At 36.1% G+C, this 23,210-nt stretch overlaps 4 protein-coding genes across 13 annotated transcripts; 2 read left to right on the forward strand and 2 right to left on the reverse strand.

Annotated features, from left to right (window-relative positions):
• Positions 1-1,779: 1,779 nt before the first annotated feature.
• Positions 1,780-8,855, forward strand: LOC117611807 (maltase A2). 4 transcript variants are annotated; one of them, XM_076690642.1, is made up of 8 exons: positions 1,780-1,920; positions 3,411-3,538; positions 3,700-3,910; positions 4,089-4,225; positions 5,987-6,180; positions 6,266-7,310; positions 7,713-7,981; positions 8,082-8,855. In XM_076690642.1, the coding sequence occupies exons 2-8, from the start codon at positions 3,413-3,415 to the stop codon at positions 8,305-8,307; spliced, it is 2,208 nt and encodes a 735-aa protein (XP_076546757.1). In that variant the 5' UTR covers positions 1,780-1,920; positions 3,411-3,412; the 3' UTR covers positions 8,308-8,855. The 4 variants fall into 4 exon arrangements, with proteins under 4 accessions (XP_076546757.1, XP_076546758.1, XP_034196009.1 ...); XM_076690643.1 differs by having other exon boundaries at positions 5,999-6,180; XM_034340118.2 differs by having other exon boundaries at positions 3,411-3,514.
• Positions 1,914-5,987, reverse strand: LOC143305774 (uncharacterized). Its single transcript, XM_076690644.1, has 4 exons — positions 5,562-5,987; positions 5,293-5,458; positions 5,122-5,216; positions 1,914-3,006 (listed from the first exon to the last, which is right to left on the reverse strand). Exons 2-4 carry the CDS (start codon positions 5,340-5,342, stop codon positions 2,786-2,788), a joined length of 366 nt encoding a protein of 121 aa, XP_076546759.1. The 5' UTR covers positions 5,343-5,458; positions 5,562-5,987; the 3' UTR covers positions 1,914-2,785.
• A 631-nt stretch (positions 8,856-9,486) lies between the features above and the next one.
• LOC117611805 (putative multidrug resistance-associated protein lethal(2)03659) lies at positions 9,487-22,962 on the reverse strand. Of its 7 annotated transcripts, XR_013062919.1 has the most exons (13): positions 22,412-22,962; positions 14,710-14,852; positions 14,375-14,626; positions 13,776-14,031; positions 13,508-13,682; positions 13,276-13,432; positions 13,003-13,205; positions 11,591-12,920; positions 11,288-11,502; positions 10,142-11,220; positions 9,942-10,049; positions 9,678-9,871; positions 9,487-9,619 (listed from the first exon to the last, which is right to left on the reverse strand). XR_013062919.1 is itself a non-coding variant. In XM_034340115.2 (12 exons), the coding sequence occupies exons 2-12, from the start codon at positions 14,781-14,783 to the stop codon at positions 9,839-9,841; spliced, it is 3,882 nt and encodes a 1,293-aa protein (XP_034196006.2). In that variant the 5' UTR covers positions 14,784-14,852; positions 15,697-15,837; the 3' UTR covers positions 9,522-9,838. The 7 variants fall into 7 exon arrangements, 6 of the variants coding, with proteins under 6 accessions (XP_034196008.2, XP_034196006.2, XP_034196004.2 ...); XM_034340115.2 differs by lacking the exon at positions 22,412-22,962 and adding an exon at positions 15,697-15,837 and having other exon boundaries at positions 9,522-9,871; XM_034340113.2 differs by lacking the exon at positions 22,412-22,962 and adding an exon at positions 15,359-15,495 and having other exon boundaries at positions 9,522-9,871.
• LOC117611639 (uncharacterized) lies at positions 16,036-20,788 on the forward strand. The gene is made up of 12 exons (XM_034339654.2): positions 16,036-16,206; positions 16,265-16,718; positions 16,783-17,071; positions 17,136-17,235; positions 17,435-17,536; positions 17,618-17,782; positions 19,063-19,546; positions 19,659-19,959; positions 20,031-20,127; positions 20,214-20,321; positions 20,397-20,552; positions 20,635-20,788. Exons 1-12 carry the CDS (start codon positions 16,201-16,203, stop codon positions 20,683-20,685), a joined length of 2,313 nt encoding a protein of 770 aa, XP_034195545.2. The 5' UTR covers positions 16,036-16,200; the 3' UTR covers positions 20,686-20,788.
• Positions 22,963-23,210: the final 248 nt, after the last annotated feature.

The following is a 23,210-nucleotide window of genomic DNA, read 5'->3' on the forward strand; positions in this document are numbered from 1 at the left end:
AAATTTATTAGTTGAAATAAAAAATATTACAGAATATTGGTTTAGGAAATACTTATATAATTATTAAATACTTTACATAAACTGAGTAACCTTAGTTTTGAAACAATCTGGGTCAAAGCTATTGAGTATCATAAGATCGATCAACCTATGGCAAGAATACGTCATGTATGTATATTATTCACAGTAAGGATCAATTTTATTGTACAAGGATAAAATTTACAAGAAAACAAACGCCGAATGAAACACGTCGAAGTGATGACAAAAATTTATTTAAAATGTTGATTCATAAATAGCTGTAACGTTAGAGTGGCATCACGTAATATGTTTGATTAGAGCATGACGCTGTCATAAATGAGTTGCAAACTAATTTTCAATGTTTGTATTAATATGATTCTTTTGTATTTACTTGTAATAATATCATATTAAAACCGATAGTTTAGATATCATATTCACATTTTGAAAAATATTTTCGGTCATGTGAAACAGATACTTATGTGTGTACCTACATACATACATATATATATTCATGATGTAAGCCATGAATGACAACGCAGAAACCGATAATAATTGATATGTTGCAATCTAGTAAATGGTTTTTTTCAAACGAATTGTTTAATTTACCTATATGTGTTTTGTTATTATATAAAACGAAATTATTTTATTGTAAACTATTGTGCAATATTTTAACTATTTATTAGTTATTTAAGTAAAGTATTTGACAGTTAAAGTAACTTATTGTCGAAGTCATTCTAAGATTGCATAGGTAAAGGAAACATTTTTTTATGAATTGGAAGGTAGCGAATTGAAATACCGTATCCGATATAAAATATTAATGATAGATTGACGCGAATCGCCCGCGGGAACAGGGGTTGGGGTAGTTTAGAACCGATGATGTAGCACGAATGATGTTTACGCTCAGACATTAATAAAAAATATATCGATTGATAAGTAAGCGAGATAAGAAGATTACTCGAGGTTTCTTCGTATTGATTAAACATTATGTTTCCTTTCAAAAAAGACCGCCATACAATTAGACTATTAGCGACCTCTGCAAGCGAAGTGCTGAACTATGCAGGCAAAGTTATCGGCTAGGTTAGTTACCATCAATTGGTAATGTCACGTACTATATACCGATTACTATCGGTAATTTATCAACGAAAGTAAGTTAACATAACTACAGGGGCTATAGTAAAATGTATTCCCAGATAAACTTTGTTCATATTATTATTATCGTTATCATGAAATTTAATTAATTTTGTAAAAGGTATTTGTAAGATATCACCTTAAAATGTTCACTGTTTATCACGCGATATTTATGACTTGAACGCGAATGTTTAAACTTCAAATGTTGGGGCATAGAGTGACCGACCCGTTCCGAATGAACAATCAATACGGTAATGGTTTTATCACGATTCTATCACGCGTTCGATCATTGTTATTAAAAACAATAGAATTTCTATATATGTCGAGTTTGTTGAGTTTTTAATCGCCGCAATTGGATACGACAAAATGTAAGTTACGATGACGAACGCGCAGGCTCGTGGAGGGCGCGAACGGTCTCGATCAGAGACGTGACAGAGTGAAACGGAACAGAGCGAAAGAGCGTTGCTAAATATAATACGTGAAGGCACGCGATTCTTTAACGGTTGGGGATCGCAGAGTGGTCATGAACATCCGAAAGCACAAACATCACCGTCGGTAGTGATCTCGTTATATTTGTCGCAGAGATAGACACCTAGTTTCCACTTAGAAAAGCCAGGACATATCCAGAGAACAAAGCTCGGTTTGGCTTGACAGAAGAATATCAGTTAATCGCGTGATTGTGCATGAGAGAAGATTTTTGGAGGACGGTGGTTCTATATGTATTTTAGATATCCTACCGATGTCGTCTCTGTCGCGTGATAACCGGCTAAAATACAGGTAAATTCTACTTTCGAAGAAATCACAATTCCGCTTAATAGTAAATGATGTAATATCATCTGTCGTGTTGACCGATGAATCACGAGACTGATCATTAAAATTAGATATCGAAGAAATTATTATGAGAAATGATAATTTGTTAAAAACCTGATGAACTAGTTTTTTTTACAACATGCATATATTTGTTTAACAATTTATACGTTAGTTAGTGACCAAATTAACTTGGTCGCCGTTGTCTCGTGACTGTTTCCTTTTTATTTATTCTTAGAGCCTCGTGAATCGACCACGACCGTAGAAACGTAAATATCTAAATTAATATAAGATTCATATTCTATACGCAAGGTTAATTACATTCTATGGTTTTATGAATAATTTCCGTGCTCGTCATGCATGTGACATATTTCTACCCAATTTATTGGAAAACCTAAATATACTTATTTCGTTATCTCGAAGTACGCGTTGCATTGTACATTGCTGCCTGAGTTCACTACTGCTATCGTGTATTTTTTTGAATCTTTCTGTTTTTATAATCGATAGATTCAAATAGCGAATCTTTATTTATCGATTTGGATGAAACTTGATAAGTTCTGTTTCTTAGGGTTCTATTTCAGTACATGCAATACATTGCGAGCATGGTCGAAGTTTCACCATAAATTGCGCACCTAAGCTTTTAACCAGTGTGCGTGTTTCTCTGTATAATTACTAACCGATACGATTATCTCCATGTCAACTAACCTGATTTACCTTGACTATTGATGTAATAGGAAGAAGTATTTTTTCTTTTTTTTTTTTTTTCTCAAATGTACGACAGTGAAACAAAGACACGATCGAAGATCGTTTGGACAGCCCTTTTCGATTTAATGGACTAGGGGAGAAAATTGTTGGAGGTTCGGCTCCTTTTATAGAAATTCTCGATCAATAGTCGCACAACTGTGTGCCAGGTCGTGCACAGTTGGTAAATATGACAACCGTGTTCGAATTGCGTTTCAACGTGTTTCAACGTATTATGCGACATATCTCGGTTCATAAGAATTTCGCAGCCGACTACTACTCGTAGGATATCAAATTTCGTCACGGAATGTCCAGCTGCAATTTCATCCATTAATTTGCTGTCGCGCTAAATTCGAACGAATATAAGAATGCCACGTAATGATTTTATTGTTTCCAATGAACTTATATAATTGGCTTCAACTGGGTTCGATAATGAAAATTGACGCGTTGATAAAATTGCGTCGGGTTAAAAAACATTAAAGTAAGAAATATTCATGAGATTATAGAGGACAAATTTTTTCCAAGGTAACTAGACAATTGTTTTGTTATTTCTTTTCTGAGTTCCATGTAATTAACAGCACAAATTTTGGATGAATGGTTAGCGATTAGTAACTAACGATTAGGGATATCCAGTAGCCAAATGGAGTCAGAAATTGAATTAAAAAAAAATCATGGCTCGAATTTGAAAAATAAAACAGCTGATTTTCTATGTTGAATAGAAATGAATATTCAGAAGCCCGAGGGTCTTTTATCGGTGGTTTTACCTACTGAACTCGCCTCTTCGGTCAGTTCACGACAGCTGATTATAAATCAGGACCAACAGGTGTGTTCGAGACAAACAATACAAGTACCTACATATCTATCTATTGTCCTTCGATTTTTCTATTCTTTTGTTTCCTCGCATGCTCTATTTTGCACCCCTAACGAGTATTTTAATTTCCATTTAAAGTTCTTGTAAATTTTTATATCAAAAATTAATCTTTTGTGTATGTATGTAATTTTGAATAGGATGAAGAAGCATCGGATTGCCCGCTTTTGACCCCTAGCCCCCCTGGCGTGGAACCGAGCAACGCCTTGGAATCTGGCGCGATTTTCGTTTCTCTTGAAGGAAATCCAGTCGAATCGATTCCACCGCCGACGCTCGAGAACATTAATAAAGAGGATGGACTTAACGAATTCATGAATATAGTGAACAGCTCGAGCAGAGTGCTAAACGATGGTACGTTTCACCTTGTTTCTTTAACGTTTTAGCCTATTTCGCATAAGAAACTTACATCATCATCCTCGTAAAGGTTTATGACCCTCGGGGTTATTAATCGTTTCGTCGGTTCATAACAATTGCAAAACTTAGCCAGAGTTTTAATTTTAATATGCGATCGCAAATTTGTTGTTCTTAGAACCTAGTTCTCGTGATCCGATGGTGGAATCGACTAGCAGCGGCAGCAGCAGCGACACAAATGGTCCCGTTTGTGCACAATTGTTGACGCAATTGAACACGGCCTATCAACATCTTGCTCCCGATGCTCAAGCACTGGTGAGAGCACTTGACAGAAATTCCCACCCTTTCTGATGCTAGACTAAGCACTACGATCAAACGTATTATACTTAACCTATTACCTGCCACGATCCCCCTTTGGGGATTTTGGAATTTTACGTACACCACTCGGCGCCAAAAATTTGAAAGAAAAAAAAAAATTTGGCAGTTAATGGGTTAAAGTAATGAAATGAGTTATTTCACTCGTTTCATTAAGTATATTACTGATTACGTTTAATATAGCAAACGTAATATGTGTGAAATTAATCCTTTTTGTCGAAAAATATTTTTCTTGTATAAAAGGATTTACCTAATGGTTTTATGTCGCATTTCATCTAATAAGAAAGAACGAACGTGATGAAACACGATGCGCTGAGCTAGTGACGAATTAATTATATTACTGTGATACGTATCGATACGTGTATACATATATACTATTTTAGCTTTTTGCAGATTATAACACTTTGATAAAATGCTAACGAAAAGTGATATATTTTATGTAAATAATTAACTACCTTTATACGCAAAATATTTACCAAAAAATGATCGTGTAAAGCAACGTGTTGTTTGTTTTTGTTTGTTCGATAATACACGCTTTGTTTTGGCCACGGCCGATCACCTGTCCTACCTTTTTAAGTGTGTCAAGTTCAATTGCATCTGTGCTTTTATTTTTGATACTACAAGTCATCGTACACACTTCATACTCGGTATACCAATAGACGAACTCAACAGTCGAGTTCTTCATTGATGAAATGTAATTGTCATCAATCTTTTTTATTCTACCAATTGCATTCAATTTGTGCTGGTAATTCTCTTTGACTTAACATCTCAAGAAATAACATATTCCTCTATATTTGTATCTACCGAAGAAGTAAAAATAGAAAATCAAATATTACCTGTCGTTTCGTTATGTAATCGCTGCTTTAAACCGTAGAGTAATATGCCATTCTTCATGGTATCGATCGCTTCGTTTACTACAATAGATAATTTGCTAAAGCAGTAAAATTTCAATGATTCACCAGACGTTTCGATTTGGCTGAAACGTCTTTATATAGGTATCATCATACCTAGATAATCCGCTGTCGTTTGTCCGTTGATTAATGGCCAGTAGTTCCATTTTGAAAAGTGATTTGCAAACACTCTAATCAGCATATTTTCATCTGCTTGGCAGAAACGAGGAATATCTTGCCAAACGTTGCGTCCCGTTTTTGCAATACATCCGATTGGTCATATCTTTTAACGGATTAACAAATACTATTGTAGATTTAATATCGATTAAAATTCTTTCCCTTTCTTCTATCAACATCTTTGATAATTAATATATTTTGTTGCATACCTGTTCACATTAGCGGACATTGGTGGTACATTCATTTCACTCGGTTTGCTCTATAAGTTTTTCACTATTTCATCATTGTTTAGACACGCTTAGGACTATAGGTATATCATAGTTGCAATAACGTCTCACGTGCTGCAACTTCTGGCATGCATAACATTGTATTTAAATTCCTATCTAACAGGTCTTATTTTGGTCCTATCGTATTATGTGTAAACATTTATAATTCTTTTTTTTTTAATAAAGTAGTGGAGGTGATGGTGGTGGTGGTGATTAAAAATAACTAGACTAGTATCACGTCAAAATTGTACATACCAGTTTCTTCGTGTTGCAGAAAATTGTGCGAAGCATCGTTGTTACCCATGTTCACTAATCTACCGCTTGCCGCTTTCCTAACATCTTTGTCAACTTAAACTGTAACTGTTTAGTTTTACAATCAGGAGAACGGAGGGAAACCACCGTTGGTTGGGATTCAACTGGTGGTGCCAAAGCCATCCAAGGATTATCGTTTCATGAAATGGAACTGGCCTCTCATACGAAAGACTTGCTTCTGGTCGTTGATGTCGGTACTAGCTGGATGTACGGCCCTCGTCATCGGTGTTATCGCTACGATGCCAAGAAAGTCTGTAATCAACAAACACTTAACAAAATTGAATCTTTATCGTTTATAATTCCGAACGAAAATAAAGTTGAACCGGTTCCAACAGGTGCGATCCAACGGTGCAATGGTGGCAGGGTAGCGTCTTCTACGAGATATTCCCAGCATCTTTCCAAGACTCGTCGAAAGGCGGTGACGGCATCGGCGATATTCGGGGCATCACGATGCGTCTGGATTATTTAAAAGAATTAGGTATTCGAGGGATTCGTTTAAACTCCATCTTCCCAGCAGCGCATTATCCGGAGTACTACTCGAACATCGACAACCTGACAGACCTGAACGAACACCTGGGAACCCTGGACGACTTTGCTACGTTGGTTCGACAAGTTCATCGTCGAAACATGACCATCCTCTTGGATCTACCTTTGTATCCATTCGTAAAGACATTGGTCGAGGACGATGCGTCTGTTGGCAAGATAAACAAAACGGAGAAAGCAGTACGCTTCGAGCGCGAAAGAAGAGACGTTACCGATAATGATGACAATGATGACGACGACCCGGTCCTGAAGGATATCGCACCGACGACGCCTTCCATGTCGGTTCAAGCGATCCGGGAGGCTCTATCCTCGATACCACCTCCTTTAGATCAATCACAGCACGAAGCTCTCTTCTCGAATCCTCTGAAAGCTGTAACAGAGAACTCGGTTACTATCGCGATCAGGACTTGGTTGCAAAGAGGAGTCGATGGATTCTATTTGAAAGGATTGGAGCATTACGTGGACGAAGACTCGTTTGCGAGTAATCTGAAACATTGGAAGTCGATTTTAGGATCCGAAAGAATACTTATTTGTCACGTGAACGCATTGAACGCTGCCAAGACTGTCGCTTCGAGGAACTCGATTTTGACCAGGATAGATCTGCTCGACGTTACGTTGCGCGTTGCGAATGGTACGAAAGAGATTAAGAGACAAGTGGAGGATATTACCAGAGGTGTGCTGTTCGAGAAAGCTGGTTATCCTTGGGTACACTGGTCCATCGGTGGCGTGGACTCTGCGAGGATAGCCTCTACCATTAGCGTGAAGAATGCCACCATGGCTGCTACTTTGTTAGGGATGATGCTTCCGGGAACGCCGAGTATATTTTACGGAGACGAGGTATACAGCTGGAACGTAACACGTCAATCTATAAGTATAATATTGATAACGGCTGACGATACAATGGTACACGTTGGATCTTGAGTACCTACCACCGGAAGTACTTATTACTGTTTGCATTTATTCTAATGTACAGAATCAATGGTTCAGGAAGGTGAGTCTAGAGCACGGGATAAGAAGAAAATATTGTTGTCTGAAATTATGTGGAAAGAAGTTAGAGAAAATATAGCCATTTTGGCAATCGATAGATCATAGAATATTTTTTTCTTATTTTGTGATCTAGATTTACCTCTTCGAATATTACCAATTCTCAATTCTCTTGTGCCGACTATTTAACGACATGCTTTCATAAAGATTATTCATCTATGATTAATAATTTTCAAGTTCCTTTTTTCTATTTAGATAGGTATCGTAGACTGCGAATGCGAGGATCACAAGGATCTTTCTCACGTGCATAATTTGGCTCCCATGTACTGGGAAAAGAACGACGGGTCTGGTAATAAATTTGCGTCGATCGGTGTTACCGCGTGGCTTCCGGAAGCCACGAAACCATTAGAGACAAGTCTGATGGGAACAATTGCCGAAATGGCGGATCTCCGATCTCAAACTACCCCGATTTACGTTAAAGCGGTGCTAAAGCAGAACCAGGTGCTGGCGAATTGTGATATTAGGTAATATATGTATATGGATAACGTGTTGGCTAATCTTGGATCACACACCCACGCACGTGACATGGAACGAGTTAATAATATTGTTAAATATTTGTTACAGATACGCGGACGACGAAATGATCGTAATAGAACGATGGTACCCACGCCGAAATTCCTACGTTTTTGTAGCGAATTTAGGGAACGAGACGCAAACAAAGGATTTATCCTTTCTTTACTATGGCGGCCATGTCGTGGTTGGTCCAACGTACAGATTGAATCGAGACGTCTACTTCAAAGAACTTATTATACCTCCGGGAGAGGCTTTCGTCATAAAGCTCGATAAATAAGGATCTAATACGAAATCGAAATCTATACGTAACACGATATCTATTCGTCTTTTTTAATTGATGTTTTAACGTAAATTTGTGATATTTCGTTTGGATATCCCGTTGACGTTGCGAACGTTGTACAACGAATATTGAAATGCAAAAGTTCCTATTTATTGCAAAAATCAAGTGAATCGAGTCACGGTTGGAGAGAAGATGAATCAAAAAATCATTGTAAATCAAAATTTAGATTAAATTTTTAGTCCTGTTAATGATATCGATGAAGCACAACGAATGTTCGAGCATTTCACATTCCAAAAAGAAAAAAAAAGTTACATAGATAGTTTTCACGTTCGTTTGTGTTCATCTTTGACGATGAAATTTCTCGAATCAGTCATTGCTCCACTATTTTGTACGTCCTAATTGTTTTGATAATAAAAGTAAAGATACTTGCGGCTCTATTAATTATTATTCTTAATCGTACTATAACTTCGATTTGAATATCGAGCTGTTTTACGTACAAGGAATTTTCTTTGTATCGTCGAACAGTTTTTTTTTTTTTTTTTAAATCTCAGGTCGATTTGAAACTAATACAATAATATTTTTATAATATATTTTATCGCGCAAACTGTTCGCAACGTGTGTAATTTTCACTTCTTTTATATTATAGCCAATTTCGTACCGACCGAATAATGTTTTATCGATGCGTTAATTAAATGGTGCTTATGCGAAATCAAATATTTTTGTACTTTCATTCAATATCACCATGACTAGTCATTTATTTTTGCGTCGTCTGAGTTGAAAATCACTGTCGTGTTTCTCGCTAGTACTCGGATATAGCAATGTTTCGGTTATAAGGGGAATGTAAGGGAGTTTGAGTCAGAGAGGTTTTCTCGAGCAACACCGCGGAGCTACAATCGGAGTTCGTCAGTGACTCTCATGCTCTGAGGAAAGTCCCTGGACCTTTGGCAGAAAGTGCCGTAGCGCAAATCCCGCTGCTAGCCTGCTGCCATCTTCTCGATGAAGAAAGGAAGCTTCGGCTGATCTTTCGAGTTGGGCCGGTAGTGTATTGGTCAAAGCAAAGTAATGTGTCGAGACAGGTTTTTTCTCCTTTCCTCCTTAGTCCTTTCAAGGGCTAGGAGGGAAGGCGTGTGAGAATTATGTCCACCCAAACAGGGCTCATTACGAGGAAACTTCTCTTTCTTTTTATTTTTTACAGTACATCTTTCATAAATGCTTGTTGCTGCCGCATAATGTGTTGTGAAAGCATATTATTATCATTATTATTACCTTCTTCACTGTGGAGTCTCTTTTATTGAAATTATATATCCATCTGTTACAAAAAATTATTACTATTCTTATCATAGTAGATTAATAATTATTTGTAATACCTTTGTAAGCACCGTACTTTCACGACAATTTGCATCCTCGAAGACAGGAATATTTAGGATAAACTATCTGCTTATTTCAAGATAGTAAAATATAAATTGGACGTAGAAAAAGACTTTGCTTAAATATCGTATACTTTTAAATTGCTAAAGTTTGACTATCATCAAGATGATACTTGGTTGTTCTTGTAGAAAGCCTGAAAAATAAAAAATAAATACGGGTTATCTCGATAACCTTAGAATACAATATTTTTTTCGTTTACTCACATTCTTTGCGATTTCGGATAAACTGTAGGCCATTGTAGAACCTGTTTCTTGCACCATATTGTAAAAATAACCTTTCCTTTGCAATAGAACATAGGGATGATCGTATTCCTGCGACATTAATACAATGAAGAAATATGTAGAATAAAGTACCATTTTTTCGTTACTTACAAATAAAAGTGTAAAAGAATTTGTTGATTTACCACTAAATGACCTTGGTCCATCACAAGTATTTTATCGCTATCCATTATGGTATTTAATCTATGCGCTATAGTGAATACAGTACAATGCATAAACTTTTTCCTAACAGTCTTTTGAATCAAGGAATCAGTTTGTGGATCAACATTGGCAGTGGCTTCATCGAGAACCATTATTTTATTATTTCTAACGAGTGCTCTAACAAGGCATAGTAATTGACGTTGACCAACGCTAAAATTTGATCCCTCCTCGGCTACTTTACTATTTAAACCTGCTGCCATTTCTGAGATACTTTCCTTCAATTCTACTTCTTGCAGTGCCGCCCATAAATCGTTGTCAGAATATTCATCAAAGGGGTCTAGATTTCTTCGAAGACTACCACCAAACAGGACTGGTTCTTGCGGTATAATACTGATTTTTAAACGGAAATCGTGCAGCGCAACTCTATCTGTAGGTATATCGTCCACAATGATCTCTCCTTCTATGTACGCCAGACGAAATAGAGCACTGATCAAAGAAGTTTTTCCAGCCCCGGTTCTTCCAACGACACCGACTTTCTCTTTGGCTTTCACCACAAAGTTTATACCTTTTAACACGTATGGACTCTTAGGTCCATACTTTAATTTCACATTCTTGAACTCTACCAAGCCCTGATTAGGCCAATCGTTTGGAGGCTTTTTGTCCGGTGTGCTGTCTAAGAAGGGTTCTTCATCCAGATTACTATACTCTAAGACTCTTTCAATGGAAGTCATATGATTTTCTAATTCGGCGGTCTGTCTCATACCCCATTGCAAAATACCAGTGATCGCTGTAATCTGTGTAATTACCAAACCGATATTCCCAGCAACAGCGAGATCATCGAACAATAGAAATATGACTGTGATCAGTCCTACGTAGATCAGACAGAACCACTCTATGTAGAGACCGAAAGCTCGCGAGATGGATATAAATATGAACCAAGTGGACGTGTGAAGGTCCTGATGATTGTCGAAATCTGCAGTCACTACCTTTTCAGCTTTGAACGCTCTGATCGTCGTCAGACCTTGGAGAGTTGCACCGACGTGATCGAATACCGGTGAACGTGCTGAAAAATATTATCGAATGATTTTATAAATATTCACATACGTAACTTGTGTATTAACTTTACTTACTTGTACCCTCCATACGTTTAACCGAACGACTAGTTGAAATATAAATGACCCGCATGTAGTAGAAAAGTAGTATAACGATGAATGTTGGTATTAGCAACCATACGCTGACAGTTCCAACGATCACTATTGTTCCAATAAAAGTTAAGAACATGATTGTAACGTCGAACATGGTAAAAGGCAGCTTTTTATCAATGACACCGATGTCTTTGGAAAACCTGAATACGAAAACAGAAGAATCGATGAATGAATATAAGTCTGACAGACGATCCCGAGACGATACGCCTTTTTCTCTTCTCTCCTTACCTGTTTAATATACGACCAGCAGGATTTGTGTTGTAAAAGTACATAGCAGCACGAACTATGCTGCGGAACATTTGTGCGTGTAAATTTTTCGAAGCACGCATGCAGACCCCATAGTAGGTGAACGTTTGGAACATGTAGACGAGGACGACGCCCATCGTTAAACCGCTCCATAAATAAATAATTCCATCGCGAGATAGCGAGCCGTTCCATTGAAAAGTCCTCGTTCCGTTCTCGGTTTTAAACCAGGAAGCTGCTTCCGTGTTTACCCAGAAGGCAAGCAAGTAGTCGCTACCGCTTGCCATTATTTGGCTTGCAATAAATAGAATGACCATCAGAACGAGTAAACAGAGATTTCGACTTGCTTTCCAGTACGATAGAAAAACTGTGCTAGAAATTCTGCCGACAGTTCTCGTTTCAGCCAGTTCGACAGGCTCTTCGTCGGACACAGCTGGTTCCTCCTCTTTCTTCGTCTCTTCTTCGACGATAGTTTGCCTCTCGTCGCTTATAACTTCAGGTTCTTTGTTCTTTTTATTTTCTTCCACTTCTTTAAAGATCTTCATAAAGTCTAGGCTCATTCTTTGAAGCTCCTCGAAGCTACCCTTTGCTTGTATAATACCATTATTCATCACGATGATCTGATCAGCAGATTTTAAGTACTGTATTTGATGAGTGACTAGAATTCGAGTTTTGTCTCGAAGGAAACCGCATATGCATTCGTCCACGATGCGACTACCGACGTGCGAGTCAACTGCCGACAGAGGATCATCGAGAAGATAAATATCAGCATCGGCATAAACAGCACGTGCCAAATTGATTCTAGCTCGTTGACCACCACTTAAATTCATTCCCCTCTCGCCGACCATCGTTCTGTCCTTATGCGTGAACGTATCTATGTCGGTTCTCAATTGACAGACATTGATCACTTGGTTGTAACGCTTCTCGTTCATCGGTTCACCGAAGAGAATGTTTTGCCGGATGGAGGAGGCGAAGATCCATGGCCTTTGGTCGGCGAATCTAATCTTGCCGTAACTTTCTAAGGTACCCTCTTGTAATGGTAACTCACCGAGTATCGCTTGCAATAGACTACTCTTTCCCGAACCAATCTGACCGATTACCGCTACGAAGCTACCTGCTCGTATCGTTAAATCAACATTTTGCAAGGTATAGTCTCTGGTCTCGTCCCATCTGGCAGTTACGTTTTTCAAGTATACGGGCAGAGATTGGGTGGCTACTTGATTCTGTACCTTTGGTGGAGCAGCTATTTCAGGATGCATCATGAATTTCTCTAGACGCCTGATGGACACCATTGCTTCTGCTAATTGATGAACACCTGTGTGCATTTAAATATAGATACGTTTAAGTAATCAAAATTTCGTTCGATCGCGATGCTAGAATAATATGTATATGTATACTTAGAGCAAATCCAACGGTCATAGAACTTCGTAAAATGGTATAAAACGCTGTTATCATAAATACTTTCTCGGCATCGATGGTGTTACCGGTTAAAACGTACGTTAATATTGTAATAAATAAGCTGACTCGAGGAACGTATATATCAAACGTTAAACCCAATTGTTCGACGATCGAGTATTTCTTTATCACGTCCACTTCTTTCCTAAAAAAATTACTCGATTAATAAAAAGAAAAAAATGTTTCGTTAAAGTAAATTTCAATATCTCTCTTACCGTCTAGCCTTTTCGACAAGAAGAGAATACGGTACCTCCCAGACGTACATCTTGATTATTTCTACACCAGCTATTATTTGGTTCATCAATCTTAATCTATTGTCAGTCTTCTGAGCCGATACAAGAGTTAAACGTGATACCTTTTTTCCAAAATACACTAGAAAATGATAGTATATAATATAATAGTAACTTAAGATACGATAAAAAGGAAAGATATAGTTGTTATACTAACATTGCAATGGTATACATAATAAAAACGTCGTCATTCCAGTAATGGCACCGAGGCCTATTTCACGATATATTAGATAGGATATTAGAAAAACTTGCAGTGGACCAATCCATAAATAATGAATACTAAAAACGAAATAATCGAGACGATTAACATCGTTGCTCAGGAAATTGACCATCTGAAAGAGTAAGAAAGAAAAAATGGAATAAAATCTAAACGGGTGGTGAACTTTGTCTACGATTTCAATGATTAATTTCGCTTTCTTTTTTACCTGTCCAGCAGACGTTTCATTCTCAAGAACGGCATTGGATAATTTTAATATCTTTCTGTATATCAAAGTACAACAAGCCACCCTAACTTTCATTCCTACGTGCATCAAGTTTTGTAGGGACCAATGTAAAATCACAGCATCTAGCAAAGGCAGTAGAGAAAAAGCTGCAGCATAATAGTATACATCGCTGGTCCAGTCTTTTCTATTTCCAGAAAAGTAACGGAGTAATTTGGCAAGAAGGAATGGATTTACGATCCTGAAATATAATTTCAGTAATTACTTATTTCTTAGTTTTATACATGAATTTCTTTTTTCAATACAAATCCCTAACTCGTAATTTTAGAGTTTTCTGTCCTTTTTTTTTTTTACGATAAAAGGATTTTGCAGAATCCGTCGTCACTCGCACTGCTCAAAATAATTAAAAATTACCATTTCATACGATTCGATGATGATATAAAGTTTAGGATATAAGATGTAAAGTTTCAAGTTTGAAAAATGATAATAATAATTAATTAAAAGGTGTTGAAATAATTGTGAACAGCGAGCGCACCGGGTGTGATAGCATTTAAATTGTTGTTTGCGTGTGTTTGTTACTGTACCGTATGCCGAATTCTAGAACAAATAGCGCTAGTCCAGTGTTCATGACAGCTTTACCGAAGCATTTGTAGAGTACCCTAAATAAGCTCGGTTTAGGGCTGTCCTTTCTTTTCTCGTGTCGTTTCACTTCAATCTCCCAATTTTTCACGATACGTTGACCCAGGTAACTACTCTTGTCCTCTTTCAATGGAGAATACAAATCTTCTTCTTTCAATTCCTTTTTGTAACCGATAATGAACAACTTAAGGATCCACCTGTTAGTTTAAGGGACGAAGGGGTGAAAAGAAAGATATAAATAAAAGATGAACGGATAAGAAATTTAATTAATAATTATTACCAGAACGTAAGAATAGATAACGGGTTGGCATTTTCACACGGATTCTTCACTTCTTTTTTTTCACTTTTATCCATTTTAATCGAAGCAATTCTTTTTGCTCGTCCCACTTTCGGAATCTGTATTTATCTTCTGTATCTCATTTCCTATAATCAAAAAGATCAGAATTATTACGTAACAGTATCTCCTCTTAAGTGATTTTTTGTTGATCGTTGACTTTGTTCCTCGAATGTTCCTGCTCGTTAATGGTACCTTTGATTTCATACATGACGCGACGATATCGGAGATGCTGAAAACACCCACCAAGATGTATGTACATCTATCGTAATATCGCGTAAATGTGAAAACTAGCGTACATAGTGATATGAAACGCGTTTGTTTACCGTATCATCAAGTCTCTTATCAAAGAGCAACTATAGCGAAAAGGAACAACAATGTAGTAAATTAAAATTTTATAAGCGTATGTCACGAATCAATTATTCCATAATTACCAAAATTATTCATGTTTTCTATTTTAATTAGATTTTCTTAACGATCTGCTTCTTGTATTCTAATGATTTTCTTTTAAATAAATTGAAACGTTGTTACACAAAATACTCTGGATACCGAAAATTATTAGATATTATTATAATATAAATAAAATAGCAGAAACCTCCTTCTGGAACTCCTCTAGTAGAGATCATTTTTTTTTTGTCTTTAATTTTTGAAAACAAGGTAAGTCTCGTATAATATTTTCACGCGACACGCGGAAGATTGCAATGTCGCGCAAAAATTATTCCATCCTTGCGATTTATCTAAGCTCATCTGTCACAGAGGAAATTTATGAACACCTTGAAGAATGCAAATGCTACGTATGAAATCGTGCCGAAATAGCTTACATTTCCGCGAAGAGGATTTATCTTTATCATCGATCTGTACCCCAAGAAAACGATGACACAGATATTTTTACCTGGTTTAACGATCTTTACATTTTCAAACGTGTATATTTACCTATACGTCGCGATGCGACGCGCCATCCCATGGTTAAACGCGACTGAAACAATTCAATCACACGATCAATTTAATCCTTGATCGCTTTCAATTTGCTGCTTCGAAGCACAGAAGACCTTGATGAATCCATTTTTCCAGTTTGTTGATCGGCAACGGGGAAAAACTTTTTCTCAAGTAAATTACCAAGGAGAGACACCAGCATTGTTAATTGTTTTATCAAGAAGAAAAAAAGAACACTACCTCTTGGAATAATTCCAACGTTTAAGTTTCTATCTGTAGAATAGAATCCTAGTAAGAAAAAATATTGTGTCGTCAAACTTGAGAAAATAATTATTAGAAAGCAATTAGAGCGAATTATCTAGGGAACGGTGGTCGTAGAATAATAATTGGTTGAAACTACATCATCGCTAGGCGAGAACTTTCGAAAGAAATTACAGTTTTATTGATCTCACTTATGAAACGCAGACTGTCAGGAAGAATAGACATAGAAGAGCAAGAGTCGTGATGAATGTAAGATGCGATTTAGTATTATTTATAAAAATAAAATAATATAAAAATCTTGTTACAGGATAAAAAAGTTGAAATAAAAGACGTGTTGCTTTTAAACGAACGGGTCTTTTCGATATGCGACGCGTGGCCATTGAGCAATTCCTACAAAAAGTTCGTCATGTATTTGTCCTATCTGTCCGTTCATTTGGTCATCATGTATATGGATCTGTACGATGTGATGGGCGAGTTGGAATACTTGGTGGAGAATATAATAGACAACACGATCGCTACGACAACTTATTTTATGCTCTTCCTCTTTCGATTCAGTAAATTGCTCAAGAACGTGATCACCATTACGAAAGACGAACTATCGCGGAATGAATTTCGAAACAACGAAGAGATGCAATTGTATTTGTCCTACAATACTATTTCTGACAATTTTGGCAGATACGCGGTGACTACGACCGCTGTAATAGCCGTAATGTGGTACATTACCCCTATGTTGGAATTATTAAAAGCTACCTCATTGTCAGGTATTTTCTTTCTCGGTTATCGTGAAATTGTTAAAAATTGACTAACCAATTTATCATTTCGTAGATAAACATAATAGTTCAAAGATTTACCGGTTACCATTTCGAGTTCATTCATGGGTCGATTACGAAGACAATTTACAAAATTACATTCTCATGTACGTGTACCAAATTCCTTTGACGCTTATAGCATTATTACATATAAGCAGCATTAGTTTGTTACTCAGTTTAGTGTTGCACGTGTGCGGAAAATTTGCAATTTTGTCATATCGTATACAAAACATAACTGACGATTCGACGGATTCTTTTCAACGTAAGGTTAAAGAGATGGTGGATAGACACGTGGAGCTAATACTGTGAGTATAGTTAGTACAATAAAAGTCAGATGGGTAAAATTAAACCCTTTTTATACATATGTAGGAGGGCAAATTCTTTGAATTCAGCGCTTCAAATATTTCTTGCGATAGAACTCACGCAAACGAGCATTAGAATGGCTGTTCTAATGTACACGATTCTACTGGTAAGTTTTCATTATATTGTAATTAACGTTTCATCTTAAACTTGCCAAAAGAGCTTCTGATCCAGTAAATTTACATCCATTGAAATTCCAAAATTTCTTCTTCTTATATTTAGCTCCAGTAAATTTACATCCATTGAAATTCCAAAGTTTCTTCTTCTTATAATTAGCTTTAGATATTAATATTTTGATCCTCTTGCAGACCGACGACATCGTGAACATTTTCACCTATGGTTTATACGTGACAATAGTCACTTTGATGCTGTATCTGTACTCGTACATAGGTGAACGATTAGAGTACGAGGTAACAAGTATTTTTCATTTAACGTAGGTATGTAATAATTTTTCGATTAATTAATTCCTTAATTCCATTCCATTAATTTAGTCTCGAAAAGTAAACGACGCATTCTACGACGCTGACTGGCTGAAACTGTCGATTCGTAATCAAAAATTTTTACTCTATTGTATGTCTAATGGACGTAAAACGTTGCATCTTACGGCTGGTAAATATTACGCCTTTTCGCTGTCCGGTTTTATCCAAGTGGGTATATAAGTTATACAATTTAAGATAAAGAAATGAGGAAAAATAATATTATCGAACATTGTTTGTCGCAACAGATTATGAAAACTTGCTTCGGATACGTTTCTTTATTACGAGCTCTGATCTGATCTGATCTGTGCAAATAGAGATACATACATAATTAATACATCCAACAGGGCAGAAGAGAAATTTTGCTTTTCCCCAAGTGATATAAGCGAGAACCTGTTATATGAATTTATTTTACGAAATTTTCAAGACGTCGAGAAAACACTATCTATCAAAATACGCCACATTTGCTATGCAACAAACTTATAGTTAAATATATTACAGTATAAAATATAAAAGCTACTTCATTTTTTCTTACGAATCGCAATTCCTCCCAGCAGAATTATTCGGTCCAGATTTCGTAATCAATCACTGGCACTCGCGTTATCTGAATCACCCTTTCCAAGATTGATATAAAAAACAAATAAAAAATAAAAGAATGAAAAAATTTCTTTCATCGACTAGGAAAGTAGCACGAATGTTTACTAACATATATATTTGTTAATGAAAAATAAATGTATGTACATACAAGAGGAATAAACAAAGTAAGAAGAAATAATCGTCGAGAGAATCTCTACTTAAAGTGTAATTGTGTACATATTTTATACACTGGGGGGGTGGTAAATGTACGCGAAATTGTTCGCGAAATAACAGTCGTAAGATAATCATTGTTTGCGAGTGTAATGGTCGTATAATGATATCAATTTTCATACGAAATGACAGTTTATCGATTGGTCTATCAATGAAACTGACAACAGGGGGGAATCGTCGCGTCGCGTTGTCGCCTCAGATCGTAAAGGATAATCCGATATCACCATGAGCGTAAGATTTTCGTTTACAATTTACAACACTCGTAAAAATTTCGGGTGTCTAGTAACATATAATATAGAATAATGGTAACGTGTTTGAATAAAATAACCGATAAGGGGTGGGTCAGAGTGAAAACAAAGGAGAAGATAAGACAAACGTTCGACGGTTGAAAGAATTTTGTCACATTTCAGTTCTTTTAGATATAGCCAATATAGCTAATGTCCGATACTAGGGGAACTCACTCTAATGTAATATATGGGACCGAGCCGATAGCTCGTTGGAAATTTCTAATCGACAGAAACAAGAATGAGCGTAGATTTTTAGAAGAGTGTCAGACCGAGCCGATAGCTCGTTGGAAATTTCTAATCGACAGAAACAAGAATGAGAGCGTAGATTTTAGAAGAGTGTCAGACCGAGCCCGAAGCTATAGGTAGGTAGATTCCCGTGTATACAATAATCGAAGACTGTTACAGGAGAAGGCTCGAGTTAAAGACGTGCTCGTTCTAAACGAACAGATCTATTCGATGTGCGATGTTTGGCCATTGAACAAATCGTACACGAAATTCGTCATGTACGCGTCCTATCTTTTCGTTCACCTGATCGTCATGAATATAAATCTCTACGACGTGATCGGAGATTTGACAGAGACAGTTAAGAACATAACAGACAGCGCGATCATGACGACAACCTTTATCATGATATTTCAAGTTCGATTCAGCAAATTGATCAGGAACGTGATTATTGTAGTAAAAAAGGAACTAGCGAGTGGTGATTTTGAAAATATCGACGAACTTGACTTGTATCTATCTTACAATAAAGTATCGAATAATTTTGGGAAATACGCGATTAGAGGAAGCTTTATCACCTGGTTATGGTGGTATACAGGTCCTCTGATACATGCGCTGCTATCGGGTTCAGGTATATCGGTAATAATCCCTATAATAATAACAATAACAACAGCAATAATTACATTGTTTTTCGTCGCGAAAGGGTTAATATTAACATTGGTATACGTATGTATGTATAATAGTTACAGGAAAAGGCAACGATACAAAATCTTTCGTGCTACCCTTTTCTGCTCGTGCTTTTGTCGATTACGAAGACAACTTTCAGAATTATATGATTATGTTCGTGTATCAATTACCTATAATGTTTGTCGCACTGTTTCATACAAACACTGTTAGTTTGATTTTTAATTTGGTGATGCACGTGTGTGGGAAATTTTCAATCTTGTCCCATCGTATTCAAAATATTCAAGTAGATTCACTTTCGGTCAATCAGTTTACTAGTAAAATTAAGGAGTTGGTGAATACGCATCTAAAACTGATCGTGTAAGTAATCATTTTACTTATCGAGTTTTTATCTATCCAACATTTTTACCTAATTAATTACCAAATTTCAGGATGACAAAAATGCTCAATTCAGCACTTGATATTATTCTACTGATAGAGCTGATACAAACGAGTATAAGGATGGGCGTACTCGTCTATATGTTGTCGGTGGGACCTTTCGGTCAACAAATCCTACGCACACGTTGATGTGCGACAATTATAATTATTACAAACAGGTAATTATGTTTTTTCAGACCGAGATGGGAAATTTTCTGAATACTCTCAGGTATACGTTATACATTATTGCGGTCACTGCTATACTTTATTTGTACTCGTACATAGGCGAATGCATGGCGCAGGAGGTAAGTTCAGTATCAATAGTTTCGTCGAAATGGTATATACCTAAAATCTATGCGAATGAATAAAATTTTCTTTAGTCAACGAGAGTGATCGAAGCGTACTATGATTTCAACTGGTTGAAATTATCAATAAAAGATCAAAAAACATTGTTGCTTTGTATGATCACCGGGCGAAGACCGATGTACATCACTGCTGGCAAAGTTTACATATTCTCCTTATTCGGTTTTATCGGCGTGAGTAAATATTACACACAATTACGATTGCAATCAGAATAATTCAATATCGTCAATTTCATATTTTTTCTACTTTTAATAGATCTTGAAAACCTCGTTCGGATTTGTTTCCCTCTTACAAGCTGTGATTTAATTCAAAAGATAAACATTTCAACCGAACTGTTGTTATATTATAGTTTCATGTTATATTTTATGGATTGTTTGTTTAAAATAAATATATAATGGACTGATTAAAGAAAAAAAAAAACAAAAATCGATTAATCTGTAGGTAAATCGCAAAGAGAAGCTGTCGAGAGCATTTTTTATGAATTACCAATCGACACTGTGCTCGAAGCGATCGCTTAATTAATTGATACTTTTTTACTGAAAATATTCATTAAAACTCTGTCAATTGTGTAACGTTTCTATAGAAATGTCTGGAAAATCATTCTAGTACATATTTCTGTTGTTGATTCGAACGACGATATTGCTAACGTGTTCGTATATGTATATTTATATAGCCGATATACTGAATTGCAAACAAACGGAAGCGTATCTTAATTGTCAAACAATAATAAATCATTAATTTTACGATCCACCTATAATTACGTATTAAACGATAAATAGAATATTTTTTACATTTAATCCCAAGTTCAACAACAGATAAAGTTCCAGGTAAACGACCTCGTTGATTAATTAGATGAAATTTGAAAGAATCAAGTTAAATAAATCATTTCGATTCTGTGATTAAAAGATAAGTGAAATATACGATAGAATTTACGGGTTGAGTAACCTTCAAACGTCCTTCGTGTCTGTTGCAGATATGTACGTAGTGATTTTTTTCTTCCGACATTCTAATCATTTCCTTGAATATATGTAAGTACATATTTCATCAGTTTGAAATGATTCGGAGAGGGCCGAATACAGAGGCGGCGATTAAAACGTTCATCGTCTAATCAACAGTTATGATAAATCCTCAAATAGTAACTCATTTTTATATATTAGTTTTTTATACAGCTACGAACTGTTCGACAGTCTCTATTGGCGAAATAATTGATTAATTATCATGTTTGACAGTAGCAATTGTCAAACGCGTTTGATAAATGGATATCAAACGAGTTAAATTGCCGCGCTTTGTTTTAATTCTTGGTAATATGATGTTACGTGTCTAATGTCTATACCTATAAATGATCTTAAACTAGCAAAAAAAATTTCCTTTCTTCTATGTAACAAAGACTCTTACTCATACGTTCGCGCATGCATTTAGAAAATTAACATAGATAATATGGATTTTAGCAAAGTTTTGTTAAGAGAACTAGTTATATCATCGCATATTAAAGAGGTTAAACAAGTATTGACATTAAGTTATTGATGAAGCAAGTTTCAAGTGTCGAATTACACTAATCGGTGTTCATTTCTGGTTATTTATCATTTTAACACTCCGACGCGGTCGTATATTTTATCAAACGGTCCTTGTAATTTTATATTTCTTTTTACGCCAACAAACTGATAAATCGCAAAATCACCACTCTTCAATTTCGAATTATTACATTATTGAAGAGTAAAATTCCTGTAAAATCTTACTAATTATACGAAATTTCAATTTTGTTATTTAATCAATTTTAACATTGATAGGTATACAATTTAAAAAAATTTGGTATCCTAAAATGTTAAAACATTAAAAAAATACACGACCAGTCGCCAGAGCAGTTAGAATAAGATAGAACGTACGTTTCTATTTTTCAATTCTGACAAATGAATTTATAAAAACTTTTGTTTCAATAGAAAATAGTGACGATTGTTAATATTAATGAATTAACTAGGCAAACTATGTAACTAATATGGAAATTATTAGAAGAAAAGAAAAGTAATATACATACAAAGTTGCTTTCTGCCGTTGATACAAAGTCTTGGATGAATAACGTAGTAGGGTCGTTTCGAAACACTTCGCGGCATCCAAGTTTTTCCGCGTAATCACCACTGTCTAATAACGTTTTGCCAACTGAAGAACAAGTAAAAGGAATAATCGTTTATACGATATATGTGAATATACGGTAGCACGTTACACGTCCGTTGACCGGCGTACAGTATTGATTAAAGTAATACGTTTACTTTATTGTTATCGTTTGAAATATTCTCCGATTTCGTTCTTCACGACGCGACGTATACTCGCGAATATAAGGTCTGACTTGTACGGATTACCGCGAATCTACTTCGTATTCAAACGATTAATGTGTTCCTTAAGACTTTCGAGTCAGAAATCGTATTTTTGCGGTGGATTTTCTTTGTACTGTTTCAAGGCAACGAATTACATATTAACTGGTGAATGTAGCTTGAACGAAAGTCAATCGAAGGTTTGCGAACTAGGACTGCGGAGCTGAACTATTACAGCCCTCTATGAATTCGAGTCGTCAACTAAAAGTACTACATACACTGTTCTACTTACACGCTCGTCCGCAATTTAGGCTTCCTTTGGTTCAGAAGAAGCGGCGGGGAAGGAATACCCCACTACTACTTCTGTTTAGCCATTTATTTTGTATACGAGAAACGGCAGGTTGCAATTTTAAGTATTATCCCTAGCTTTCCTCAGGGATCCCTATATGCGTAGAGATTTTCTTTGGATTCTTCCTAGAGTAACTTCTCTAGTTACTCTCAAGATGGCGTCTGTAGTGGCGCGTT

Source organism: Osmia lignaria, chromosome 10, assembly GCF_051020975.1.
Source record: "Osmia lignaria lignaria isolate PbOS001 chromosome 10, iyOsmLign1, whole genome shotgun sequence".
In the NCBI taxonomy this organism is placed as follows: Eukaryota; Metazoa; Arthropoda; class Insecta; order Hymenoptera; family Megachilidae; genus Osmia; species Osmia lignaria.

What these genes read in the sequence shown, in the direction of transcription:
- LOC117611807 (XM_076690642.1), top strand. Translation starts at nt 3,413, where the DNA reads ATGAATATTCAGAAGCCCGAGGGTCTTTTATCGGTGGTTTTACCTACT. An exon ending in GAGCAGAGTGCTAAACGATG is followed by an intron (nt 3,911 to 4,088) that starts GTACGTTTCACC and finishes TGTTGTTCTTAG; the next exon opens with AACCTAGTTCTCGTGATCCG. An exon ending in GTATATTTTACGGAGACGAG is followed by an intron (nt 7,311 to 7,712) that starts GTATACAGCTGG and finishes TTTTCTATTTAG; the next exon opens with ATAGGTATCGTAGACTGCGA.
- LOC143305774 (XM_076690644.1), bottom strand. Translation starts at nt 5,342, where the DNA reads ATGGAACTACTGGCCATTAATCAACGGACAAACGACAGCGGATTATCT. An exon ending in AACGACAGCGGATTATCTAG is followed by an intron (nt 5,217 to 5,292) that starts GTATGATGATAC and finishes TTACTGCTTTAG; the next exon opens with CAAATTATCTATTGTAGTAA. An exon ending in ATTACATAACGAAACGACAG is followed by an intron (nt 3,007 to 5,121) that starts GTAATATTTGAT and finishes ATGAAATTGCAG; the next exon opens with CTGGACATTCCGTGACGAAA.
- LOC117611805 (XM_034340115.2), bottom strand. Translation starts at nt 14,783, where the DNA reads ATGGATAAAAGTGAAAAAAAAGAAGTGAAGAATCCGTGTGAAAATGCC. An exon ending in GTTCTAGAATTCGGCATACG is followed by an intron (nt 14,032 to 14,374) that starts GTACAGTAACAA and finishes ATTATATTTCAG; the next exon opens with GATCGTAAATCCATTCCTTC. An exon ending in CTTGTCGAAAAGGCTAGACG is followed by an intron (nt 13,206 to 13,275) that starts GTAAGAGAGATA and finishes TAATTTTTTTAG; the next exon opens with GAAAGAAGTGGACGTGATAA.
- LOC117611639 (XM_034339654.2), top strand. An exon ending in GTGAACGATTAGAGTACGAG is followed by an intron (nt 17,537 to 17,617) that starts GTAACAAGTATT and finishes CCATTAATTTAG; the next exon opens with TCTCGAAAAGTAAACGACGC. An exon ending in CCTTATTCGGTTTTATCGGC is followed by an intron (nt 20,553 to 20,634) that starts GTGAGTAAATAT and finishes TACTTTTAATAG; the next exon opens with ATCTTGAAAACCTCGTTCGG.